General features: G+C 41.2%; 2 protein-coding genes across 2 annotated transcripts in view; both read left to right on the top strand.

Moving 5' to 3' along the window:
• Positions 1–833: 833 nt before the first annotated feature.
• On the top strand, positions 834–13,830 carry lrig2 (leucine-rich repeats and immunoglobulin-like domains 2). Its single transcript, XM_057338223.1, has 18 exons — positions 834–1,440; positions 2,080–2,154; positions 2,316–2,450; positions 2,706–2,846; positions 3,040–3,183; positions 3,510–3,653; positions 3,755–3,898; positions 4,603–4,683; positions 4,771–4,842; positions 5,685–5,753; positions 5,859–6,019; positions 6,160–6,471; positions 7,461–7,742; positions 7,886–8,329; positions 8,481–8,633; positions 8,763–8,903; positions 9,527–9,802; positions 9,989–13,830. The coding sequence occupies exons 1-18, from the start codon at positions 1,259–1,261 to the stop codon at positions 10,174–10,176; spliced, it is 3,144 nt and encodes a 1,047-aa protein (XP_057194206.1). The 5' UTR covers positions 834–1,258; the 3' UTR covers positions 10,177–13,830.
• Positions 13,831–17,363: 3,533 nt separating this feature from the next.
• LOC130556533 (membrane-associated guanylate kinase, WW and PDZ domain-containing protein 3) overlaps positions 17,364–18,539 on the top strand; it is a 104,368-nt gene continuing 103,192 nt past the window's right edge. Inside the window, 1 exon segment of the mRNA XM_057337636.1 lies at positions 17,364–18,467. Coding sequence (XP_057193619.1) covers positions 18,158–18,467 — 310 coding nt within the window. The 5' untranslated portion in view covers positions 17,364–18,157.

Here is an 18,539-nt window from a genome sequence, read left to right as displayed (position 1 = left end):
TCAGATACCAAATAAACTTGTTGATTTGCAATTGTTTACCAGGGTCACTTTTCAAATTTACAGGGGCTTGGACATTTTTTTAAATAACTCTCCCTCAGGCACATTGAGTAGACAAGAGAGAACATTTCATGACCCCCACTCCCCAGCTACACCCAGCCATTACCTGACAAATGTCTATTGCCCACCAGAGGCATCTTCAGGATCATGTTGTGTTAGAAATCTTGTGATTGACATTATGACAACAGTTTATTTAGTGAGACTCGCGATCGTAGCATTCGCCCATTGCACTGGCATCTCATAAACAAACAACAATGCACTCGTACCTCTCTGGGAGCTTTTTTTTTTCAGATAAATAAATACAATATTTGTATTTTGTAAAACTCTCATATTGTCTGGTAATTCAGCACATATAATATATATTGTAAACAACAAATCATTTAAGCATATAAATAACATGTCCGTGCAAATCTGGTGTGGCATTGTTTTCAAGCAAGGTTTATTTCTGCGAGGTTAAAAGTGCAAAGTCAAGTCTCCCTGATTTTAACACGTATTATCTTCATAGAATGACAACGATATTATAGAGGGGCACATTTAATCTAAAATATGAGATTATTTAATTTGAGGAAAATATATTGTAAAATTTAAAAATAATATCCTCGCATTTTGTCTGTAAAAATCTCCCTAGAGTACAAAAGAAGTTCCCCAATTAATAAAAAACGAACATTTTAGACATTTAAAAGTGTTAAATCAACATAAGGAAAGTGAAGTTTGAGTGACTAGTTGACTGGCCAATCAAGTGAGGAACGTGCAGCACGTGACAGAACGGAGGCGGGATTGCGTGCAAACGGAGGAAGATGCTGTTGTTTTTCCTTGGGAAAAAAGTCGAGGAACAATGTTTGGAAAGACATTTTTTCCACAGCGCTTTATATCAACTTCAAGCGCAAACCCACGATATAATATAGGACATGGATCCCTTTGAGACAACTAAACAATATTTTAGCGGCCTGAGGCTTGTTTGACGCTCATTTGGGAAATCTCAGAGCGGCAGAGATTGCGAGGCGGAAGACGGGAATTGCGAAAGGACGGACCAAGCAATGGCTCCGAGTTTCTTCGGATTTATTTTATGCCATCGTTGCAAGGAGTTTTCCTTTGTTTTGGATCAACATAAAAGCGGGCACATGTTTTAAACCCCACATTTGTTCCTCTGCGTAATTAATGCCATATTTTGGACTAATAATTCGCCCTCAAGAAATTCAAAATGGCGGCGGGCTGGCCCATCCCCCAGGCCCTGCTTCTTCTAATAGTGAATGTCGTGGGTCTGGACACTTGCCCGTCTCCTTGTGTGTGCTCCAGCGGTCCAGGTGCACCTCAGCTGCTGGACTGTAGTAGAAAAAGACTGACCAGTGGACTTTTGGATGCTCCAGCATGGATCACGCATGCGTAAGTAACAGAACCTGTATAGGTGCATACCATGTGATCAGTCTGCTGCTGTTTATAAAGAGACAACATCTGGAATACATGTAGTCAGTGTCATTTGAAATAGATTGTAACTAATTACTATAGTTGTACTTATGATATTCTTGCATTATATACATTTTGTATAAAACAATATCAAATAGTCGACATTTATAATATTCCAGGGCTTGTTTTGGAAAGTCAATTTTTTGTGACAGCTTCACCTATTTTGAGTAATCTGAGATTACCCATCTGTCTTTCTGTTAGTTTCGATTTGTGATATTTAGGTTTGTTTGAATGTTTTTTAAGCAGATCTGCACCTGCAAGACAGGACAAAAATACACTAATAAACGCATTAAATACATTTATTGCAACAAATGACAGTTGGTTAATGATAAGTGTTACAGCCCTGTGGATGACAGGGATTCTGCAATAAACCAGAGAAAATTCCTACACTCCCGAATCTATAGTGTTTGGCTTATAGAGTTGATCTTTTTGTAAACCTAGATGTACATTTGGGTTTATAATACATATGCTATATTATCCTATATTGTTTTGTGGGGACTGGGGAGGTTGTATCCAGTAAGATAAGTGTTTTTAATCATTTGCTTTATATAATTTTAGGTCAATGAATCAAAATGAATTTACAGCTGTGCCTTTCTTCGGAGATGCCTCATCCAACATCACTGTTCTATCACTGTAAGTGAAACTCTTGTGCTGTCAGAAATGATTAAATTGAAAGATTCACTTTCATTAATAAAGCGGTAAACGTATTACATTTCATGTTTTATTAAGAGTGAGGAATATGAAATCAGCCAGGTACATGTATAACTCATCTTCCATCTGTTGATCATTTACAGTGTTCAGAACCGAATCTCGGAGGTTTTGGCGGAGCAGCTGTTGCCATATTCATCTCTAGAAAGTCTGGACTTGAGCTCTAACTCTATAACTGAGCTAAAAGCCGGATCCTTCCCTCCCATGCAGCTGAAATATCTGTAAGTTTTCCATTATTGGGACTCATTTAAATTGTGTCTTGCTTGCTCGAGATTGCAGTGCACTTCTTAAGCACTTCTTAGACATCTTTAGTTAAACTAAATACATTAGGACATATCTCTTAAACCACCGTGTCTTTAGACAACTCGATCCTTGCTTTAATCTTTGTTTCGTCATTTGACGGACGACGTTAAAGATTTTCTGATGGCTTTTGATGTTCTCACACGTTTTATTGTTTCCCCTCTTGATCGTTACAGCAACCTGAGCAAAAACAAGATAAGTTCTCTGGAGCCCGGCTGTTTTGGAAACCTCAGCTCTCTGCTGGTGTTGAAGATCAACCAGAACAGACTCTCTGTGCTTCCTGATAAAGTCTTCACCCTCTCTCAGCTCCAAGTCTTGTGCGTATTCACGCCTAATGAGTAGGATGTTATTGCAGTGCTCAAGTAGATCGGATCTTACCGGATAACTGCATGCTAATCGCACAGATATTATTAGACGGGGACTGTATTTTCATTGTTGTCTCGTCTCTCTGCGATTGTTGGGGCTGCTCTTGTAATGTGTCGCTCTTGAAATGTGTGTCACATTTTTCAGGGAGTTGAGGCGCAACAGGATCCGTGTGGTTGAAAGCCTCATTTTTAAAGAACTGAAGGCTCTTAAGTCACTGAAGATGCAGCGGAACGGCATCACTAAGATGATGGATGGTGCTCTGTTTGGTCTGGACAACATGGAGGAGCTGTAAGTAAATGCATTGGGACTTCATTCATTCTATTGGGTCTTTCTATAACATTTCCTGTAGGGGTGTGAATCGCCCTTGGATTCGATTACGATTATTATGTCAACGATTCGATGTCCCGTTGCATCATCAATATAATATTGTTCCCTCACACTCCAGTGGTGCGATGTGACAAGGCGTTTGTCACGCCGCATCCAGTGGGGACAGAATTTCTGTGTATAATAGGTTCTTTTGTCACGTCGCGCCGCTCGCCTACAGTGTAGACAAGCCGTAACTGTTGCGGCTCTTTCTTGATTATAGTTTCACTTGTCCTTTGTTGTGTCTCCAGGGAGTTGGAGTATAATAATCTAACAGAACTGAATAAGGGCTGGCTGTATGGACTGCACATGCTCCGGGTTTTGCGGGTCAATCAGAACAACATCGGACTCATCCGAGCTGACGCCTGGGAGTTTTGCCACCGCTTGGAAGAGCTGTGAGAGACTTTGATCCTAAGCTTGACCCTTAACCCCAAATGCTATGGTGTGAGGAAATGATTTAACTCCCAGGCTTGATCTTTTTGTGTTTTGTTTCCAGCGATTTGTCCTTTAACCATCTGAGTCGTCTGGAGGATTGGGTGTTTACGGGTCTCAGTCTCATGCAAAGTCTTAACCTGGGTGACAATCAGATCACACATCTGGGAGTAGGAGTGTTCAGCAGCCTGGCTAATGTCCGCGCATTGTAAGATTACTCTCAGTTCTCTTTTATCTCATACACATGGCATGCTGAAACATTATGAAGACTGAAGCCTAGCAGGTCTAAAGAACGTTAACCAAACATTTACTTGACCACTGAGACATTTGTCAAAATATTTTCTTTGGTGTTTCAAGAAGAAAGTCAAACAGGTTTTGAACAACGTAATCTGTCATCATTTAGTCACCCTTTTTGTGTGTGAACTAACTTTCCTGCCAACATTTTTACTGCCCTTTACAAAATATTTATTTGTATTAGAATATTACACCTTATATATTGTAGAACATCAGAAGTGCGTTACATTGTCTATAAGATGTTACATTATATCTGGAAATAAACAGTTTTAAATAAAACATTGCAACAGAAACAGTAGATTCTACATTCCATCCTACACTTTCAGAACACATTCAGATATGCCCACCTCTCTCCTAACGTCCGCCACGTCCCTTTGACACAGTTGTTAGACGTCAGCCTTTCGCAGCCGGTGGAGCGTAAAGACAATCTCACAATATACTCCCAAATGCCACCCATTCCACACAAAAGCTCTTTTAAAGCAAACAATGACTTTGAGCTACAGTAAAGCCCTAGAAACCCAAGTCTTTTAGATGAATTATTTACGACACATTGTACTCCGCAGTTTGGGGCTTTATTAATATTCTGATGGTTCTTGTTTTTGATGTTTCTCGTTCCAGAGACATCCGTAATAATGAGATATCTCTTGCCATCGAGGACTCCATTGCCATGTTTGGCAGTTTGAAGAGGCTGAACTCGCTGTAAGTTTGTTGCCTTGTGCGAGTCGTTTGATCTGCTGCGTACAATTGTTTGGAGTGGCTTGACATGCGCGTGTTTTTGTTTTTCAGGGTTTTGCAGAATAATAAGATCAGGACCATCACTAAAAGAGCGTTTGAGGGCCCGATGGAACTGGAACATTTGTGAGTTACATTTCACAAATCGAGTATGTTGTTTATAAAAGGGATGGTGTCCCCAAGATTCTGTCATTTTTGCAAACAACGAGTTATCATGCAAAACGACAAGAGATGATGATGGGCTTTTAAGCTCTTTAAAAGGCCAAAAACTTATCCACGTTACGTCCGTGTATACCAAGTTGTTCAAAGCTATGTGAAAGCTTTTTGTGAGGAACGAAAGAAAAGTTTTGTTCTGATAACATCAGGATGTAGCACTTAAAGGGTGATTTATGGTAATGCTTAGCACTGCGTAGCTTGACGTGCACCTCTCCAAAAATGTAACAACACATCAACTCAGCGCTGTGATTGGTCTGTTTGAACCCCTCCCTAAGGTCAAAAACTCTGCGATAGCGTCATGTTTACACAATGCATTTCCAAATGAATTATAATATAATATGTAAATTATTTGTTCTTCTGTATTATACATCTCAAGCTGCAACAAAAGTGACTGTTTACTTGCCGCTATCACTGCTACTGCTTCTTGTTCGGCTCTTGTCGTGGTTACACAAGCAACACGCGCATGGACACTGACACCTAGTGGTCATTGTTTGTCGACGAGGACACTGACGCACAAGTATAAATGAAAACCGGCACGGCTACGGCGTAGGTCCTACGCACGACCATAACTTGCCCTTAAGTTGTGACTGCTTTTTGTCCAATTTTATGGGCCCATTTCTGCCGGTACATTGCAGTCTTTTGTAATTATGGGATATTTTGTTCTTGTTTGGTAATTATGTGGGATGGAGAGATCTTCTATTCTGTACCATGTGATTCAAAAAAATAATAATTTTGTTGTGTGTCCTTTGCAGGGACCTGAGCAAAAATGGGATTATTTCCATTCATCCGGATGCGTTCTCACATTTAAAACTCAAAACGCTGTAAGTGATTGTACACGTCATCTGTCTTTATTTCAATACTGAAAGCACGTACAATAGTATATGTCATTGTGTTGTCAGCAATGCATGTATATTTGTCTTTGTCAGTGATTTGAACACCAGCAGTCTCCTGTGTGACTGTCAGCTGCAGTGGTTGAGCAAGTGGTTAATTAACCGTTTCCAGCAATCCTGCATGGTTGTTTGCGCTCATCCCGCCTCACTGGCAGGTTCTAGTGTGATTATGATTAAACCGGAGGAGTTCGTCTGCAGTGAGTGACCCGACAGTTGATACTCTATGCTCTACTTCTCTCTCTCTCTCTCTCTCTCTCTCTCTCTCTCTCATATACACACATGTACATTTACTGCTGAGTATTGCAACAACATTTTAAGTCCTGTTTCTCATGCGCAGATGACTTCCCCAAACCTCAGATCAACGCTCACCCCAAAACCACTGTAGCCTTGCGAGGGACCAACATCACGTTAAATTGTTCTGCGCTCAGCAGCAGCGATTCTCCTATGAGCACCGCCTGGCGTAAAGACGGAGAGGTGCTGCATGACGCTCAGGTGCAGAACTACGCCCGGTACCAGGACCAGCGCCTGCTGTACACCACTTTACTACATCTGCTTAATGTCAACTTCACTGATGAAGGCCAGTATCAGTGTGTGGTCTCCAACCAGTTTGGCTCCAACTACTCAACTCTGGCCAAGCTCACTGTCAATGGTTAGTGAGTTATAAACATTTGGACGTTGCTTTGCTGACTAGGGTAGAAATGAGGTGTTGTGTTAAAACTGAAAGGAGTTTTGGTGATGTAAAGGTATATTAACTTTTCTTCGGGCATTCACAAAAAGTCACACCCATGTTTCACTTGAAACATATTGCAATACCAACTTGTACAACACACTGTACAGCACCACATAGGTTCTCTTCAGAAAACATGAAACCATGCAAAGTTAAAAGCTTGTTTGCTGGTGTCTCATTGTCGTTTGAAGTATTTATTACATTAAGATGAATTAGCCAGCGTCCGCAGGGCCTTTGAATTGGTGTCACACTATGATCTCTTCACTGCTTTGATTAGCATTTTGGCTTGTGGTCTAATTCTGCCCTTACTTTCCTTCATTTCCACTGTGGTTTTCAGGCCTATTTCATATTCAATTTCTGTTGAACAAAGACTCAAAAGCCCTCTGGGATGCCGACCTCTGCAGTGTAATTATTCTGCTTATACAAGTTTATAATACAGATGCAAGAGTGGTTTTGCGCACTAATTGTGTAATAGAAACGTGATTGAGAAACTAAGTGAGGTTTCAAAATGCTGTTAATGGGAATGGCACTGTTTAAGAGTTTTATATGCAGGTGGGTTGTTATTATATTAGCTTTTTCAAACAACACTTCCAAAAGATGTACTGTGGCAGTATTGTGTTATAGGAATATATGGTACGGAATGATTTCCATATTCATGTACTGTGCTATGCCTCAGTACTTCAAAGAATGCTTTAAAGAGACAACAGACAACTTCTAAAATGGCAATGGCATGATTTATTGTTTATGTTCTAAGGTACCATGTCCACAAAAACATTGGTACTTTTATTTATTTTATCGAATTGACTTTCCCTTCCATTATGCACGGAAAATGTGTAAAAACATTTTGCATTATTTTGAATTGAAAGCACTTACTGTATGTTTTTTCCAAACTCATCGATGGCCTTTTCCAGAGCTCCCTACCTTTCTGAAGACACCCATGGACCTAACCATCCGCACCGGTACGGTTGCTAGGTTGGAGTGTGCTGCAGAGGGACACCCGACGCCCCAGATCGCCTGGCAAAAAGACGGGGGTATTAATTTCCCCGCTGCCCGCGAAAGAAGGATGCATGTCATGCCAGACGATGACACGTTTTTCATCGCCAACGTGAAGAGTGAAGATATGGGCGTGTACAGCTGTACGGCTAAAAACGAGGCTGGCAGCCTGTCGGCCAATGCCACTCTTACAGTGTTGGGTAAATCACTAGCATTTATTTTCTCAACAATATTGAACAATATATCTTGTGAAATAGTCACAAAAACCAAGTTATGATTTGTGATTTTAAGTGATTTTGTAACGATATGTAACGTGTAATAATTCATTCTGTTTTGTTGACAGAAACACCATCCTTTCAGCGCCCTCTAGAGGATCGTACTGTCGCACGAGGCGAGACTGCCGTCCTCCAGTGCATAGCTCGCGGTAGCCCCGCCCCACGCCTTAACTGGACCAAAGACGACGCCCTGTTGGTGCTGACGGAACGCCACTTCTTTGCAGCGGCCAATCAGCTTCTCATTATTGTAGACACCGGACCGGCCGACGCCGGGAAATACACGTGCATTATGTCCAACACGCTCGGCACTGAACGCGGCCACATCTACCTTGCCGTCTCCCCCTCGGCCAACTGCGACCCGGTGGCCAGCGTGTACGGGCAGGACGGCTGGACGACAGTGGGCATCGTTGTTATGGTGGTTGTTTGCTGTGTGGTGGGCACCTCGCTCGTGTGGGTCATAGTCATCTACCACATGAGACGCAAGAGCGAGGATTACAGCATAACTAATACAGGTCTGTTACATGCATGAAAACAAATATATTATTAGTAATACAATTTAATTATTTCAAAATGTACGATTACATTTTTAATAGACCAAACACACCAATGTTTGCTCTTGTAGAGAAAAGTTAGAACTCAGAAATGTCCCTGCTTGTTTTACAGATGAGCTGAACCTGCCAGCAGACATTCCCAGTTACCTGTCCTCTCAGGGTACACTGTCTGAGCCTCAGGAGGGATACAGCAATTCTGAGAACGGAAGCCACCAGCAACTCATGCCATCTCATGCCAACGGATACGTCCACAAAGGCACAGAGGGTAAGACCGCCCTACACATTTACTTGCTATGCAATCAATGCCTACGCATAAACAGGCTATATGTAAATGACACAAAAGCCGTTAGGTGCTGAATGTCCGAAATTTCAACAGATCAACATGTTTTTACAGAAGTGTGTTATGGCGAAGCAGGCAGCGATGTGGATCCGGAAGCCAATGGAATGTTGGGTAATCGCATGGGTTCGTTCTTCGCCGGCCGTAGCAGCTTCCACAGAAGCGAACCCAGAGAGGGACTGGCAAATGTACCCAATGGTCTGTACCAGCTGTGGGCTGCATGCATGAATATGTAATGAGGCTAAATTTGGGAACAGTCCTTTCATTTGAGACCTAAATAGTCAGTCTATTATGTTGTATTCATGTTGCATGAAAGATTTATGGAATGTGCAAAACTACAGATTTTCTGACTGAGTGAGGTTTTACGGTTGTCTTGTGTAATGTAGGCTGGTTTAGGGTCATGTCCTCTTTTCTTGGCGTCATTTGGATGCCGAGCGCTCTCTTTATTGCGTAACTAACAGATGTTCCGCTTGGAACTGTTATTCTTGCAAACCCATGAAAAATACCTACAGATTATGCAGTAATAACAGGAATATTGCTCACAGCAGGCGGTTTAGAGTCTGACAGTCGTTGTCTTGAGTTTACTCTCGAAGGCGGTGAATTTGTTCCAAATGTGGTGTTTTGATGGCTCTGTGTTTAAACAGGATGAATTTACAAACTAACGCTGTCAGAGAGGGTTTTAGCTTGCTGACAGAACCAGCTCACAAACAACCTCTTCAAATCACAACCACTAACAAACAAATTTGTGGATCTTTCTAACTGACCAGTTTATTTAACTGTCTAAACCAACTCTCTGGCTTTTGACATCTGCCTTTTTTCAGGTGGAACGGGTCCTCTGGTCATCTGCTCGGACTGCTATGACAACGCCAACATCTACTCTCGCACCCGAGAGTACTGCCCGTACGCTTACCTGGCCGAGGATGAACCGCTGGTGACTCAGATCCCTCGAGACGGACATGTGAACGGCCTTCAAGAACAGGATCGACACACCGAACACACAGACGCACCGCTGGATGATTTAATAAGTCAGCAGAACACTTCAGGGTTCCTCACCAATCACGAACCGAGACTGCAGGCTTCACAACAGTATAGCGCTGGTGAGACTTATGTTGTCATATCCATAATTTCACACAGAATCTAACGAGCGGATGATGTTGTTGAGGTGATGACCAAAAGGAGCCTTATAGAGCGTGTGCTCCGTATTTGTCAAGTTGTAATTTTCCATTATTCACCACAATTGTTTGACGTGATGTACCCATTTTCCGTTTTTTCCAATGCTGTAGATGTGCCAGGCAGGTCTTTTTGGGATGGCGAAGAACCCCACTCCTCCATCCTCACCCAGGGCTCAGTGACTGTACACGATCCCCCGATGGCTCTCTCTGCCGGAGACGACCGGGAGGACAGGAGGGGGGCATTGGAGGAAGACTCATACAGGACTAAGCCACAGGAAAACACCTCTGCGCCCACATAAACACAGCCAGCCCCGCCGTCGACTTCCAGTGCCCTCGGCCCACTACCTCCACTGAGAAGCCTCATTGTCTGCCAAATAAAACTCCTCAATCCTAGTGGTTTACACTGCCTCTCATGCCCCCCACCTTACCATGTTCGTTTGTAGCCCACTGGGATTATTGCGTTTTGAGGAGAACTCTCCAAAACAAGAAGCAGAATTATTGCTTTTCCCATTTTCTCTACAACTAGTTCGAGCCGTGACTCTGAATGTAACATTTCCAAGAGCTCCAGTAGCTCTGCTGTAAGTCGTGATGTACGAGTTGGCCGTGGTACATTGTCCCCGCCTACTTCAAAGCATTGAGCCTTTTGCATATGCCAAAGCTTGACCCGTAACTTCCTTCGCAGAGTCGAATGAATATTGACTGTGAAAATAGTGATGCTATATTGGTAAGAACCAGACAACCTGCCCGAAACAGGGCAGTGATGTTCTCTGAGTGACGTCAGAGGGTGTTACCTATTTCTCCGTTTGGTACAGGAAACGGTACCGACTGATGACCATTATTGTGCTAACGGAGTTGACCGCTCTGTTGGTTATTACTGTTATTGTATGTCGATGTTGCTGTTTTTTGTCATGCATTTTATGTGTTATGTGTTTTATGCATTTTATTTAATGCTTTTCGCAATTTCAAAAGTATTCCAGATGATTCCTTTCCTCTTTTTTTAGTCTGGCACTATATTAGATCGTCAGAAAGACAAGCTATATTGCACATTTGACAATCTGCCCAGGACAGCCTTATATGAACTGTAATATGCCAAGTTGTTTTAATTCTTCCACCGTTAAGATAGCTTCTTGTTGTATTTTTTTGTCCTTAATGGACAAATGTTAGAAGGGTTATCATTGTAACGTGTCTAACCTTGCTATGTGTGGTTTAGTGAAACAGAATTGCAGTCAGACGTGGCACTGTTGGCTCGGGATTGATGATTTTTTCGTTTGGTGGTGCTGTCGGCCCAGAAATTCACACTCGACCTTACAGTGTGTCTGTAGGCTGTTAAACGTATGTATTACTACATACACATGACTACAGATCAGACTAAATCCTCAGCTGTCCAATATATGCTGGATACTCGCCTAAATTCATTTTGAATTCTTGGCAAAATGTAAAATTCCGAAAACCTTTTCAGTTGTGACTGTATTAGGCATTATTATTTTGTACTGTATTGGCCTTAAAGCGAAGCTGGACTTTGACCTTCTTGTCATTAAGCATTATCTTATGAGGGGTGTCAAGGTCAACTCCTTTACTGTCTTGTTCCCTCAGTGTCTTCAAGAAAATGGTTTCAGCCTGAATTTCACAGGCAATGCCACGTTTAATGGTCTAGAACAAATTGAAGCGAGCTTAAGATAAGCTAGATAAGGTAATTGAGTTAGAGATCCAATGGCGTGTTTAATAACCACAGGGCTTATATCTCAGTAGAGATTTTCATGGGAAAATGCATTTATGAATTAATTTACTACTATACATCATCACTTAATTGGACGTTTTTGTTCTTTTAAACGGCCGCCAGTACCATGCACTGGATTGTGGGATATCAATGGCAGCAAAGGACACACTCGGAGAATGCTGGGTTGTTTTAACTCATGGTTGTGTGAAATACAGACACTTTCTAGGTTTATTTCAACCAGTGGTTGGGTTTGTCCAAATTTTACCCAGCGTTTTTTAGAGTGCTGGATGTTTCGCAAACATTTCATGCTTGGTTATTACTAAGGCCTTGATGCTTTTTAACCTTTATATACCATCTGAGGGTTTTAGATTGTGGACGTTAAACTAAGCCAGTTCACGTTATTGCTTGTTGGCCCCGCATCATCGATCGCTGCTTCAACGTCTGAATTATCCTTTATTCATAATGCACTTATTGAACCTGCAAAAGCTGAATTTTGTTAATACTGCAGATAACTGTCCACTGTTCTCATGTTTTAAAGAAAATGTTTCTTCTCCAGTTACTTTCAAACATTCTCCAGCTGTGATAAAGACCCATGCATTTGCATATTTCGTTCGTTGCGTTTTGGACATTTTCTTGCCTCTCAGTTATACAGTTATAATAATCTAGACCTTAAAGGGATACTTCACCCAAAAGCGAAAATTCTGTCATCGTTTACTCACACTCACCTTATTTCATACCTGTATAAATTACTTTGTTCTGATGAACACAGAGAAAGATATTTGAAAGAATGTTAGCAATTTTCTGTTCTGGAACATCATTGACTACCATAGTAAGAAAAGTTAAATGGTAGTCAAAGGTGCCCAAAAACTTTTGTTTTCCTAAATCCTTCAAAATATCTCCTTTTGTGTTAAATGGAACAAAAAATAATCAAAATATTTTTTTTCTACTGATGATGTCACAGAACTTAAAATTGCTAACATTCTTCCAAATATCTTTCTTTGTGTTCAACAGAACAAAGAAATGTATACAGATTTCAAACAACCTGAGGGTGAGTAAATGAGGACAGAATTTTCAGTTTTGTGGGAACTATCCCTTAAATGCCAAATGATGAAACAGACCCCGTGCCGAGTCAATTTCACAGTGTCATCACTGGCTTCCACCGACAATTTAGATCTCTAAACTTAGACACATAAAATTACTGTTAATGCTCATTTTGCTTATTACAACCATCTCTTGTTTGTTCAGTTCTGCTCTCAGGGGATCCATTTATTCTGAATAATACCGGGCGTATTTGGAAATGACCGGTTTATCACCTCACCATCTGTAATGTCTCTGAATTACAATTCCGGTGCGTTTAGACCAAAGAACAAGCCATGTGCATCAAACGCTCCACCGTTCGCCAACATGTCCTGAAACCAAAGTTCAGCGTTATTGTTTTGATATTTAAATGCTGCTTTGTTTTGTTTCGTTCAATAGTTTTTCGTCAAGTGTATTTTTTGTATGTACCTGTACATTCTGTAAAGCATGTATAAAGAATATTATGTTTCCAAAAATGCCAACATTTAGCTGACATTTAAACAATAAAATGATCATTTAGATGTTATTCAAATAAACGAAGCTTGACTGTTTGTTAAGGGTTAATATTTTGGGTATTTTTGCTACTGACACGAGTAATACTTTAAATCACATGGCTGAGGTTGTGCCATTACTTTTATAAGCAATCTGAATTGTGATTTTCAGCTGGCGGAGGATAAACCAGACAAAAATATCCAATAGACTTGCATTAAAGAGGCCTTATCTAGAATAGAGGTTCGAAAATTGGATTTCGTGACTTCCTAGCAACCACATAGCTTCTTGCATTTTCTTCAGAAAGTGAAAAAAACATGTATGATATAGTATTGAGTTGTGGGTATTGTACTTGTATTCTGCTATTTGTTGTGTTTTAGATGTAACCATAAGTGTTGGCAGTTTTATTAAAGTGCTGATCAATTAACGCGATGCACAACTTCAATCCAAGTTTTCAAAGAGCGCAGACACGTCGGGATCACACTAAACATTTGAAATGACAATTTTTATTCCCTTCCTCCTCCGGTTTCAGTGTTGTCGTGTAGACGGTGATTTGGCGTATGACGTTGGAATTTTTTTTATTTTTATTAATGCCATATAGTGAATACAAAGAGAAACATTCACATCATATCAAACAAATAATGTTAAAAAATTATATTAAAAAAATAACAAATGTAAAATCAAATAAGCCAGAGTCTGATTACTTATATTTTTTTATTTTATTAATATAACAACCACAAAGCAATAGAAACAAGAAAAATCAGATTACATATCATGCTAGGGGAAGATACAAACAATATTATTGGAATACTTCAAAAAGTGCACAAGCTCGTACAATTCTTACTGCCTTTGGATTCTTTGAGGGCATTATGGATTCACAATAATGTTTTACTTCATTTTCAAATACTAAAAAATATGGTTTCTTTCCTAAATATTTACATTTATGAATGTGAAATTTGGCCATTAGAATAATAAAATTAATAAAGTAAATGTGTGTTCGTTTATCTTTACAAGTCACACTAGTACCTAAGAGGACATATTTCTACTGTAAAACAAAATCTTCATCAATATTTTACATTACGCCAAAAATACAAAACAAAAGGGCATTGCCAAAATAAATGAACAATCGTTTCTGGCTTTTGTTTGCAAAAGCTACAATTCCCATCTACACTCACCTAAAGGATTATTAGGAACACCATACTAATACGGTGTTTGACCCCCTTTCGCCTTCAGAACTGCCTTAATTCTACGTGGCATTGATTCAACAAGGTGCTGAAAGCATTCTTTAGAAATGTTGGCCCATATTGATAGGATAGCATCTTGCAGTTGATGGAGATTTGTGGGATGCACATCCAGGGCACGAAGCTCCCGTTCCACCACATCCCAAAGATGTTCTATCGGGTTGAGATCTGGTGACTGTGGGGGCCATTCTAGTACAGTGAACTCATTGTCATGTTCAAGAAACCAATTTGAAATGATTCGAGCTTTGTGACATGGTGCATTATCCTGCTGGAAGTAGCCATTAGAGGATGGGTACATGGTGGTCATAAAGGGATGGACATGGTCAGAAACAATGCTCAGGTAGGCCGTGGCATTTAAACGATGCCCAATTGGCACTAAGGGGCCTAAAGTGTGCCAAGAAAACATCCCCCACACCATTACACCACCACCACCAGCCTGCACAGTGGTAACAAGGCATGATGGATCCATGTTCTCATTCTGTTTACGCCAAATTCTGACTCTACCATTTGAATGTCTCAACAGAAATCGAGACTCATCAGACCAGGCAACATTTTTCCAGTCTTCAACTGTCCAATTTTGGTGAGCTCGTGCAAATTGTAGCCTCTTTTTCCTATTTGTAGTGGAGATGAGTGGTACCCGGTGGGGTCTTCTGCTGTTGTAGCCCATCTGCCTCAAGGTTGTGCGTGTTGTGGCTTCACAAATGCTTTGCTGCATACCTCGGTTGTAACGAGTGGTTATTTCAGTCAAAGTTGCTCTTCTATCAGCTTGAATCAGTCGGCCCATTCTCCTCTGACCTCTAGCATCAACAAGGCATTTTCGCCCACAGGACTGCCGCATACTGGATGTTTTTCCCTTTTCACACCATTCTTTGTAAACCCTAGAAATGGTTGTGCGTGAAAATCCCAGTAACTGAGCAGATTGTGAAATACTCAGACCGGCCCGTCTGGCACCAACAACCATGCCACGCTCAAAATTGCTTAAATCACCTTTCTTTCCCATTCTGACATTCAGTTTGGAGTTCAGGAGATTGTCTTGACCAGGACCACACCCCTAAATGCATTGAAGCAACTGCCATGTGATTGGTTGATTAGATAATTGCATTAATGAGAAATTGAACAGGTGTTCCTAATAATCCTTTAGGTGAGTGTATATCTTTTTTTATATTTAGTTAAATAATGTTTAACAGGATAGATTCTGTGTAAAAGTCTATAGGTCACTTCTTTAATTTTATTTGTTAAAATATAGCGATTAGGTAGAAGCCAAACTTATAATGCGTGCCGCTATCTCCTTTGTTTGACGTCAAATTCCAGGCTTCTGTTTGGCCAACACGGCTTTATGGTTAGGGTTATATCGCCACCTGTTGGTTTGGCGTGCTTTTGACAGCGCCTTATAGCGCATTTTTGCGTTTTCGTGTGGACGCGGGGTTTTTTTTAAACGAAGGAAAAACTATGATAAAATTATAAAACATGTACACAAACTACACTGTCGGGTTACCGCTTGATCTTTTCGAAGCAGGTTCCCCTTGTGACAACTTGCCCCGAAACCAACTGTATTGTTCTTGGTGATGCTGGAAGATGAACCCCTGGCCTGAGTCTTGCTAGCATCATACTCCGGGTATTTTTGTTTAAACTTTCATTGTATTTCTCATGCACAAACCATCTTTGATGTCTGTTCTACAGTTCGCGATTTATCCTCTTGCACAACTCCATCCAATCCTGTACAAACTCTCAGGTGTCTGTTGTTACGCAACTCAAGTCTTGATCCCCGTGGATGTTCAGACAACATATGAAAGTTTAATGACCGGGGGCGTACAGGTCTGGGGTTTAGCTGTATACATTCGATACACATCTACGCGTCGCGTTTGAATGGTCTGGTTTGTAAATGGCTCAGGGGTTGAATCCACTTAACACATTGAAATTAGTTTCATGTCTGCTCTTGTGTCACAGTATAATTAACGCGTCGGTAGAATTTGTTCTGCATTTATTGCGTTTGATCTCAATACTCAGAGGGAAATACAAGTGTTTTGAGGAGTGGTTGGGAATTAAATTGGATTCGTTACAAGCCGCAGCTTTGTATTTGTCATGACTTGTCTTTTAATTAATAATGAATCTGATCAACATCCTTGTCTTACCAGGACAGATCCAGTGATGGGCTGAAGACTTTAGTGTGGTGCAGTTATGACTACAACCAGAAGGTGGCAGCTTGGAGTGACAGTTTGAGGTGTTTTACATGGCAAGAGAGTGTGCTGTTTAGATAATTGGCCCTGTAATGTGATTAGAAGAAGAGATATTCTCTGATTGCTTGTAATGTCTTCACATAGACATATTAAATTACAAGTTTGTAATATAATGAGAGAGGAAACGATCAAGCATTAACACTGCCTGTTTTGTTTTTCTATTTTAGGTTGTGGAAAGGTTACAGACCATATTAAGCCAGTCTGTTGAGTCCTTTTTGTAAGCCTGAACCATAACTTCAAATAGACCTAGAAAAACGAACTAATAAAGAAGCCATTCATTACATTGGTTTTAAGCAATGTAAACAAACATAAACAGCGGAAAGTTATGGGTTAATATTTTATTATTATAGCAGTATTAATGTCAGCTATTTACAATAACATCGTTATTATTATTTATATAGCCGACCCATTTATTATTTCTAATTTACTATAAATTGATAGAAATACTTCAAAAACAACTATTATAATTAATACAGTTTATTAGCCAATAGTTTGGGGGTTGCCAGGCAACGTAACAATGTATTACGACTGCAAAACATCACAGGTGCGCGTGTATTAACCACTTACGTGTTTCACTCGCGACCTCTCTTACTAATATGGTTAATTTTGGTCTTCGTTTACCAAAGAAGTTTAATGTCCAGTCTATATAAACATCCACCTTAAAGCAGACCGTTTCGCGGGCCGCGCCGTCTGCTCCGCGTGTGCGCGCGTTGTACACATACACACACACTCGCTTCATTTGGCAAACACACGCTGCGCGCAACAGTGGCAGGCGCGCTGGGAGAGCTGAGATCCGCCAGCGACCATCTGAGAAGACAGAGCCCTCCCATATGAATCGCAAATAAACGCTCGACAGGTTAAATTCTCTATTATAAGGTGCGTTCAGCTTGACGGGTCAGCCACAGCCGGGAATATAGACGTGTCAGCCGCGTCTACGCACGGACCGGGCGTTGCAGCGAGGAAGCCGAGCTTGGACAGACGCGATACGGTGGTTCTTTATTTCTGTGAAGCACAGTTTTGCTGGTCATTCTGTTTGTAGAGACAAACTGTCGTGGTTTTATCGCGCTGTGGCGATAGACGCGCATCTCAGAAGCGAGTGCGCGCGCTTGTCTGGTGCGCTTGATGATGCTGTGCATGCAAACAAACCTTGGTAAACTTAATAGGTAAACAATTTGACTTCATTCCTACTTTCAATTCGTCGTTTACTTATGATATTAGTTTTTTTATTAATTTGTATAATGTAGCTTTAATATTATCCTCATGTTTTGGCAACGCGTGTAATGATGATAAGGTTTTGAACGTTTTAAACGAGCGATGGTGACGCACAAATGTGATTGATTGAGAGCCATATCTACTGTTTTGATGAAGAAACAGTTTTCACACTAAGGAGTGATAACACGATGCTGCTCAACATCCACGCGTTAACAACTCCACACCCGGTAAAGTGACCAACGGACCGGGAAAGAACGCGTTTAAAGCCCGGTTTGCCTCATAAACTGCGTCGAACCCTAAAGGATAAATGATGTCTAAAACCTTAAAGAGGAAAAAACACTGGTCCACCAAAGTACAGGAGTGCGCCGTGTCGTGGGGAAGCGTCGGGGAGTTCGGCGATGTCGTGGAGATCCTCGGAGGCGCCGAGCTCGGGGAGTTCCCGTTCCTCGGCCAGATGAACCTGGACGTGCTGGTGTGTCACGTCGGGAGACTACCGTACTACGGAGACGTGTTACTAGAGGTGAACGGGACACCTGTCAGCGGGCTGACGAACCGGGACACACACGCTGTGATCCGACACTTTCGGGAGCCGATACGTATCAAGACTGTCAAACCAGGTGAGAGGAGAAAACTTTATTTCTTGGCCCTTAAAAACTTGGATTATAACAATATTGTCTCCGTGTGGAGAG

This window comes from Triplophysa rosa, linkage group LG7 (assembly GCF_024868665.1).
Source record: "Triplophysa rosa linkage group LG7, Trosa_1v2, whole genome shotgun sequence".
Classification (NCBI taxonomy): Eukaryota; Metazoa; Chordata; class Actinopteri; order Cypriniformes; family Nemacheilidae; genus Triplophysa; species Triplophysa rosa.
The sequence above is the reverse complement of the archived record's forward strand: the minus strand, read 5'-3'. Positions and strand labels throughout refer to the sequence as shown.

Excerpts from the sequence above, each read along its gene's own strand:
- lrig2 (XM_057338223.1), top strand. The coding sequence starts at position 1,259 with ATGGCGGCGGGCTGGCCCATCCCCCAGGCCCTGCTTCTTCTAATAGTG. Across the intron at positions 6,020-6,159 it reads ACCGGAGGAGTTCGTCTGCA|ATGACTTCCCCAAACCTCAG; the intron begins GTGAGTGACCCG and ends TCTCATGCGCAG. Across the intron at positions 8,330-8,480 it reads TTACAGCATAACTAATACAG|ATGAGCTGAACCTGCCAGCA; the intron begins GTCTGTTACATG and ends CTTGTTTTACAG.